This window comes from Papilio xuthus, unplaced genomic scaffold (assembly GCF_000836235.2).
Source record: "Papilio xuthus unplaced genomic scaffold, Pxut_1.1 DF828142.1, whole genome shotgun sequence".
NCBI lineage: Eukaryota > Metazoa > Arthropoda > Insecta > Lepidoptera > Papilionidae > Papilio > Papilio xuthus.
In genome coordinates this window covers 5,475,936-5,484,947 of record NW_013530507.1, presented here as the reverse complement: position 1 = coordinate 5,484,947, position 9,012 = coordinate 5,475,936, and the positions used below count along the sequence as shown (strand labels likewise).

The 9,012-nt window shown below is 36.6% G+C and overlaps 1 protein-coding gene across 1 annotated transcript; it reads right to left on the bottom strand.

Moving 5' to 3' along the window:
* Positions 1 to 486: 486 nt before the first annotated feature.
* On the bottom strand, positions 487 to 8,860 carry dpa (disc proliferation abnormal). Its single transcript, XM_013307731.1, has 17 exons — positions 8,618 to 8,860; positions 8,355 to 8,462; positions 7,700 to 7,863; positions 7,174 to 7,338; positions 6,322 to 6,420; positions 5,802 to 5,934; positions 5,265 to 5,507; positions 4,743 to 4,971; positions 4,185 to 4,382; positions 3,669 to 3,845; positions 3,179 to 3,266; positions 2,691 to 2,851; positions 2,362 to 2,485; positions 1,842 to 1,948; positions 1,429 to 1,563; positions 962 to 1,172; positions 487 to 698 (listed from the first exon to the last, which is right to left on the bottom strand). The coding sequence occupies exons 1-17, from the start codon at positions 8,748 to 8,750 to the stop codon at positions 603 to 605; spliced, it is 2,571 nt and encodes an 856-aa protein (XP_013163185.1). The 5' UTR covers positions 8,751 to 8,860; the 3' UTR covers positions 487 to 602.
* Positions 8,861 to 9,012: the final 152 nt, after the last annotated feature.

Genomic DNA, 9,012 nt, shown 5'->3' with positions numbered 1-9,012 from the left:
GGTTTTAAATTTTTAAGATCTATGTGTGTTCTGCAAAATATTAAGTTGTTGGGCTTCAGGCTATTTGTATAAAAGTTTTATGTAAATAAAGATTATTTATTACAGGATTATATTTTTTTTATTTAACAACTAGCTGTCGCCCACGACTCCGTCCGCGTGGATATATAAAAAAAAACTTAAACAGTGTAGCCCACCCATTCATCCATCCACATCACATCCATCATACTCATACTCAATATGCTCACAAAATTTCATGAGAATCGGTCAAGCCGTTTCCGAGGAGTATGGGAACGAAAATTGTGACACGAGAATTATATAAGATAATGTGGCGAGTTCCGCTATCACAAAAAAAAAAACAAATGGAAAAAAAAAATATTTTTTATATTTTAATTTTTGAACTTAAAAATGAATTAAAGCTTAATAACTATTTCACATAAAGGCACATAATTGTAAATACAAGTCTTTCAAAAATGGATTTAAAATTATTGGAAAATAATTAGGTAAGGAGCATTATTAAGAAAAAACTGACACAAAGTTCTGCTTGTGATACATGAATGTGTACAATTTAAGATGTATATAATCACACTTGCCTTGTGTTAGGATCAGCAGAGACGTATGTGCGTGTGGCTGACCACTGTCACCTTCCCCTCGTCCTGCAGGTCGCGGAGTGCCTCATCCAGTTGCTCACGAGACACCATCTGAAAACACATTATTTTATGGTTATAAAAAAATTGACTTATTAAATAAAATGTAATTTAAAAAAAACACATAATATAGCTTTTGCAAGCGACTTCGTCTGCTCGGAAGTCAAACAAAATAAATATGACCTTAATAAGTGGCCAATATATTCTTTTACACTACATTTATAATATTAGGAAGTTATTGGTATAGGTAATTAAAATGAATGTATGTATGGATGGATATATAATATTAGTAAGATTAAAAATAGCAGTTAACTAACAAGTTGTGAGGCAGCATTAACATCTTGCAGCAGTTTAGCATGTGTGATGGTGTGAGGTTTGGAGTATGGCTTGATGAGTTCCCGCAGCGCAGCCACGAGGTCAGCTCGCCGGCGCCGCGCCGCCGCACCCAGCCCTGTCGTCAGGATGCCCACGTCGATACGACCTGATGCAGGGTCTGTTGCTGATTGCTTTAGAGCTTCGCGATGCAATCTGGATTCGATGAAACAGTATAAAATATCAGATTATAGTGTATTAACTTTTGCCCACGTCTTCGTCTGCTCGGAATAAAAAAAATAGTAATAAATATTGTCCTTGTATTTAGTTACAATGATGGTTGCTTTTTTTTAATAGAATGGAATTAATTCTTAATTCTTTGACATATGTAAGACACAATATTTGTATTAGTGAATATTCGATGTGAATTCAACTTTAAAAAAATCGTTTAAATTGCTATTTAAAAACTTACCTAGCGGCTTCATCTACGTCAATAATTTCAACAATAGGCGAGAGTCTGACGCGCGCGTGCGCCTCCGCGAGCCGGATGAGGGACTCCAGCTGTCGCGGGTAGGCGGAGATCTGACCGCGGCCGCTGCCCACACGTCTGTTACAACAAATTTAAGTTAGCCACTGCGATTGGGTTTGTCTGTGGATATAGTTTCGCCATTTCGGCGAACTTAGGTGGCAAAAATCGCGACAACTGTTGTATTGTTTAGGTCATACCAATAAACCACATCACAGAAGATTTAATTAGTATTCGGAATGAATGATAAATGTCAGAGGTCTAGTTTTAGATCTATTCTATCTTTGCCAAAATTATTTAAAAATACTTTTAAATACTATTAGGCCAATTATCTGTTTTTTTTTAATTAACTATCGTACCTCATATCGACGTATGCGTCAATAAGTCGCTGCTGCGCTGGCTCACTGAGTACGGGCTGTACGTACTCCTTGGCGTACGCTATGAAGTCGCGCATCACGCCCGTGCTCTGCAACATATACACTAACTGTGGGTTTCTCAGATTATAATCTCTGTATAAAACATATATCATCTTTGACAAAACAGAGATAAAAAAAATATTTGAAACGGGGATTTTGGCCCCAGAAACCTAAGGAAAATTATCTTATCTGTACATAAAAGTTAGTCACATTTTTATGTACAGTCAGCTGCATTAAAATGTATACATTTATAAAGTTCGAGAAGCTTGTATACGTCTAATACTCGTATAATATAGTATAATAGCATGTATTCATCGAACGACGATGAATACATACTATAATTAAAAATATGGTTTTGGTCTATATTAGAACAGAAATGTATACAAGTTTCTTTGCAAATGTATACATATTTATGGAGCTGATTGTACAATAAGTATGTAAACTTATGTATATTGTAACTTACAATGTTTTCCTCGTCTTCCTGTGCGTCGGCGGGATCCTTGTAGTAAAGAGAGACGAGATGCGCAGCCAGCCGGCGGTCAAACACCTCGTCCTGCGGGTCCAGTACTAGGAAGATCAAGTCGAATCTGGAAACAAACACACATAACGTTAAAAAAAACAATATTTTTTTTTATTATGAGATAAACGAAATTAGGAAATTAACGCTATTTACTTTTTTAATAAAATAAATTTTACCGAAGACACTTTTAAGTATAAAATACAACGATAAAAGCATGAATTATTCTAGTGTTTTTTTTAATTCTAAATTAGATTTCTAGATTATTTATATACCTTGACATAAGTGTATGCGGTAGTTGTACATTTTCAACGATAGTTTTGTTCTTATTCCACTGCGACTCCGCGGGATTGGCGGCCGCTAGTATGGAGGTGCGAGCGTTCAGTTGACAGATGATACCCGCTTTTGCTATCGATAGAGTCTGCTGCTCCATCACCTGGAAATTATTTCAATTGCAATCAAGTAAACGCTATAAAAAATTAAATTGGTATATTTATTCTTTGTCCTTAACCTAAGTTGTTCTTACAAAGGAGGTTTGTGCTTTGAGAAATTTAAAAATAAAGATTTTGTTACATTTAGGGTCTTCGTAAACAATGAAACGTAAATCTTCGATACTATTATTGTTAACTTGCGTCGCGTACCGTGAATCGTCGACGCGAGTCGTAATACGTAAGTCACTTAGCGAATATATTAAAACCCGGTTTCGAAGATTTACACCGTTTTTTTAGTTAAGATTTTTAATGTTATTGATGTAAATACTAACTTCGTGCAATACACTGCGCGTTGAGTCGTTCATTTTGTCAAATTCGTCGATGCAGCAAATACCGTTGTCGGCCAACACTAGCGCTCCACTGAAATACAAAGTAAATAGTTAAATTACAGAATGATTTAACCATGTTTCTCTCTGTTTTTCATAACCCAAATTCGTATACAATTATCGTTTCTTTTTTTAATTATTACGTGTAAGAAGTGTTCCAATATCGTCTAATGAAAGACCATAATTTCTGCCTATCCCTCTGGGTCAATGGATTGTTATTTTTATTTCATTAATGATACTAGTGGTCGCCCGCGAGTTCGTTCGCGTGGAAGGAAAAAAAACATAATTAGTAGCCTATATGTTGTTCTAGACTATGTTCTATGCCATGTATGCCAAATTTCATCGAGATCCATTCAACCATTCTGGAGATATCTTCAAACAAACATCCATCCATCCAAACATTCGCATTTATAATATTAGTAAGATTAGGGCATACGTCTGCAGCACCAGCTGTCTTGTGTCGGGATCCTTGGAGACGTATGCTGTGAGGCCGACAGCGGAGGAGCCGCGGCCGGAAGTGTACTGCGCGCGCGGCACCAGCCCGTGCACCCAGCGCAGCAGTTGCGACTTGCTCGTGCCAGGATCACCGCACAGCAGTATGTTGATTTCTGACCTAATTAGAAATTTTTTCCCTATATTCTTATATGTTATAAGGCAGACTTCTTGTACAGTAGATGGCGCTGTGTACTATCAGAGAATCTGCGGTATTGCACTTTAAAAGCGACAGCCGTTTCACGTTTCCTAAACTGTAGACGACGACGCGGAAACAATAAGCTATAGGACACAACTCTTAAATGTGTCCTTACGAAAAAAGTCGATCACTGCTACCTTATTGTATCATTGGACGAACAAGGCAGTTTTTAGTAAGTAGAACACCGCGAAAAGCCCTGACTGTACTTTTACACTGCTCGCCAACGATAGAACTCTATGTGTACAAATAAAAGGTTATCACCTAAAGTGTGTGCGTCCCGCCGCGTTGAAATTCTTTTTAGTGCCGCCGAGCAGCTGCAGCAGCACGCCCTTCTTGATGTCCAGGTTCTCGTAGATGGAGGGTGCGATGGCGCGTGCCAGCCGCTCGTAGCAGTCCGCCTGCCGCGACAACGCTTGCAGCATCTCTACACGCTCCGCTGGGAAACGGTTCTCCTGGGTACTGCATAGTTAGAAATAATTGTAATTTTCAAACTTAATAATCGATTTACTTATGGGAAAGAGCACAAGTTTGATTGAGATTCGCCTCATGAGTAATAACTCATGACTTGATTTTGAAAATTAATCCACTAATCAGCCTATTTAAGTAATATTTACTTATTTCCAAAAATCGATAGGCGATTGCTTGGAAATTACATCTTTTGTTTCGTTCCGATTTAAACGCGCTTGTTGATGTTACGGTATAGTTAATTCTATCTATATTAGTTAGAATCCACACCAACGCTACAAACTGCTACCATCAACGCCAATATGACGAAAATCAAATAGGCACAAAATGTTCAGATGTACTGGGACAGCATACTTGTCATCAGTGTGCAGCATCCTGTCACTGCAGATGGGGCGGTAGTGCAGCGCGTCTATGTGAGTGCGGTGCAGCGCGCGCAGTGTGGAGCGGCGCGGATGTGCGGCTGCGGGTGCGGCGCGCACCACGCCCGTCACACGCACGCGCTCCCCCGCACCCACAGCCTCCACCAGCGCACCGTGAGACATCACCGCCACAGTCGCCGGTGTGCGCCCAGCTGGCATGTCGTCTGTACACATATACATATACAATTTTGGTATTTTTGTCGCTTGTGTATTCCTAAACGACTAAACAATTTTTTTGTATTAAAAATCGGTACAATATTCTGATGATTTTGTGTTCTAAACATGTGAAATCTCAGTATTAAACTCAACCAGAGATAATTATTGTTATAAAAAATTATATTTACATACATTTTGGTCACTTAAGTTTGTAATTTGAAAAATATTTAAGACCACACAAAATTATATTATGCGGACACCTAAAATTAAGAGCGACCAAGATATTTGAAAACAACTATACCTGGAGCTTCCTGTAGCTTGACGAGTTGTTTATCACTGAAGTGTGAGCGGTTGTGTATTAACTGGAAGGCGTGGGCGGTGTTGCAGTGCTGGCAGTGTGCGGGCTCGGCGACACGGCCGCGCTCCAGCTCGCCCGCTGCGCCCGCGCCGCACACCGCACAACGGAAGTACGCCTCGCGCATCTCCGGCACTATGCCAGATGTACGGATCACCATGCCACTTATTGTTACCAGCTGGTCTATGTCTGCAACATATTTTTTTTTTAATTATTTAGTACAATTATATATACATATTTGTTGTTATCAAACTTTTTGGGGTCAAGAAAATTATTACGCTTTTAAATCAGTGATCAAGGTCTTCGTTGTTATATGGTTGTATAAACAAAGCTTCCTTTCAAAAACTTGATACTAGCTGTCGTTCATGACTCCGTCCGCTCGATATTAGAAAACCTTAATTAGTAGCCTATGTATTCTTACGGTTAGTCAGATTAATAATACCCTGTACACAGACTCCATGATGATGAGTGTTTAATACAAACCTTCAGGGTTGAGATCCCTCATATGTCTCTGCGGTGCATTGTAAGGTCGGACTTGTATCTGATGTTCCAATATAGCCGCTGGATATTTTTCAAAGAACAATTGGTTAACCGCTGCATCAAAAGCTGGAACAACCTGTCAACGATATATAAATTTAATTATTTCCTTACTAGCGGTCGCCTGCGACTCCGTCCGCGCAGATTATATGAAACATGGTTAGTAGTCTATGTGTTCTTCCAGATTACGTTCTATATCTATACTAAATATTATCGAAATCCGTTCAGCTATCTGAAGATACCTTCAAACGAACATCCATCCATCTAAACTTTCGCATTTATAATATTAGTAAGGTATAGTAAAATTTATTTTGTCCTATATACCACATTGTAAACAGCTTTGTAATTATATGTATGGTGTCACTATATTATTGTTAGTAAATAAAATAGTAAATATATATATATATATATTTTTGAACTTCGTAAATATATAATAACAGTGAGTTACCCATTTATTTTAACTTACCTCTTGAGGATAGCAAACAAGTTGACGATGGAGTTTGGCATCAAATATTTTGACATGTTCACAATCGACATCCAAAAATGGCTCTTCCAAAGTGTGTATCTTAAAAAAAGAAATTGATATATCAATCAACTTTTAACAAACATCCAAACATTCACATTTATAAGTAACAATGTAAATCAATATTCTAAAATATATAAGAAAATATTTGTTATTAATTGTGTAGGATGCAGAAGGCAGAGAAATACATACTGTGGAAGGTATTTAGGAAGTTCTATGTCTAGGCTGATGATATTGTTAAAAAAAATGCTTTATCACATAGTATTATAATAGTGAAAGATTTTTTTTTAATTGGTTTTAGTTTTTAAGTTTATTTACATACAAATCACAAACAGTGACTAGTCTATCAGTGTAGTTTATTTTAAAAATAAAACAATAACAATAAAGCAAAGCTGAGTGAAACCTTATCATCATTACAACACTCTTTTGAAATAATTCCTTTTTCTTATTCATTATGTTTTTATGTCTTTATAATTATTTTGTGATGTTTTTGCTAATTGTGTGAAAGGATAAAATATTTCTTTTTAACACACTCTCTGCTAACCGGTCAATACTGACCGTCAGTGAAGTTTTCCTTTAGGCCTATTAAAATTTTTAATCTGTATAAAATTACTAAATCGTTTGCCTGTAAGAAGTGAAAACTCTCGTAAAATGCGGTCATAACGCTAACTTATGCTGCTTGAACTGAAAGTCTATATGTCAACAATCGCTGACCAACACTGCCCGGACAGGAAACTGCGATTTTTTTCTCGGCATAAAATGTGTTAAAGTTAACTGTGATAAATACTTAATTACCTCTTCCAACTTAGTTTCATACAATGGTTCATTAGTAACAGCATCAGGTTCAACAAACCGTTGCACAAACTTTATGAATTTGTCTCTGCACTCAGCGATGGCCACATCTGTACCCCATACCACTAGTTGCGGCTCCCCTGAGTCAACATCACCTGTTTCACCTGGCTGGAATGTCACAATTAATTCAATTTTCATGGAATAGAAATGAAATTAATTTTTATAAAATTCACTTTAAAAATAAATGTATAAAGTCGAACCTGGATAAACGAAAATCTAATTGACCAGTTTTTTTTCGCTTATAGAAATTTCTCTCTTACCCATGTATCCAGTTTTGGCTCATCCAGGTTTGACTGTATTACCACTCATAGTTACCTTAATATTCCTTTATTCTAGATGAAAAGTAAAAAAAATCCCTAATAAACAATTCTCTTCTAAAAACAATACATAATCTTTCTATGAAATTTAAGGTGATCAATGTATTTAACAATTAAGTTGTCTCTTTCAGATCTAAAGGTTTTTATCTTACTCTCTTAGTTGGTGTTGGCGCTGGCACATTTCTTCCGAACTGATGCCCTCGTAAGTCCGCCCTCTGTCTTGCGGGAGTACCAACACTGCGCAATATGGAGCGTGGTGTACTGAGAGAACTTGGTGTGCCATAATTCAATGGAGAGCTCATGTCTATGTCTGTCCCTGTTGATAAAACAACGAAAATAACTTTTTATAACATGTTATTTGAGTTTTGCATAATAATCTGACCTACATGTCTAATACTTAAAGCCTAGTAAGCGTTTTATACTAAAATCAAATTAAAACATAATATCAGTACGAAATAATTGTGAATCTGCAGTTTTAATTTAGGTAATAGGCATAAATGTTTTAGGTATAATTTAGAGATAAAGCAATAGTCTGTTGTAAACATTATACAAAGATGTTAATCTAAGTACATAAAAGTATATATAGACAAAAAAAGATTTGAAATCAATAATTTTCTTGGAAAGAAATAATGTATTTTTATAATGCATCTACAACCAAGCAGTGTTCAATTTGTGTTTATCCGAGATATGGAACTTAACAGAGTCATGCAGATGACAAAAATTGTTGGTATTCACTTCAGGTAATCTTTCTTAAATCTTTTGCATGTTAAGTAACTTTTTTCTTTTATTTCATAAAGAAATAATTACCAAGAGGGCTGGAACCCAGGTGTGGAGCTGGTGATGAGGCCAACACCTGTCCTCTGGGAGTGCGAGGAGTCGCATTGGGATTATCACGGGAACCACCTGGAGTTCCATCTGGAAAAAAAATCTTATCTTAGTGTACAACGAATATATTTTAAAAAAAAGTCTACAAAACAGATAACGCACAAAAATATATATATACATAGAGTAATTCTTTAAAAATTAAATAATTGACTGATCGTAGATTTAAATGGAAACTTTATTTATACCGTTTGACGGAGTGCCGGTTGACTGTTGTGGAGTTTCAGGAACCACTAATTGTTGTGAAGATCTAGTTCTACGTGATGGAGTGGCCGCTTCTGAAGATGCACGAGATGAGGGACGTTTTGACGGCGTAGACATGTTACAATGTTTTCAAATTTAGTAGCATTAAAAGTTTTAAAGAATTACGGTGCACTGCACTTTTGGCGCGAATTTTGACAATATGTGTCACTTATCAACGACTTCGTTTATTTTTTTCATTTCATAAATCACACAGATAAATAAACAGACTTCTTAAAATCAATATTTTGGTTGTATAGATGTAACAATTACAAACACTGGGAATCCAAATCGTCGTAAAACTCTACTAGTAGTAAGATGTTTCTTTATGTACCTCACAAGT

Coding starts and splice junctions, on each gene's coding strand:
- dpa (XM_013307731.1), bottom strand. CDS start 8,750: ATGTCTACGCCGTCAAAACGTCCCTCATCTCGTGCATCTTCAGAAGCG. Junction 3,846..4,184: donor GCGGGACGCACACACTTTAG/GTGATAACCTTT, acceptor ATTTCTAATTAG/GTCAGAAATCAACATACTGC. Junction 2,486..2,690: donor CCGCATACACTTATGTCAAG/GTATATAAATAA, acceptor GTTTGTTTCCAG/ATTCGACTTGATCTTCCTAG.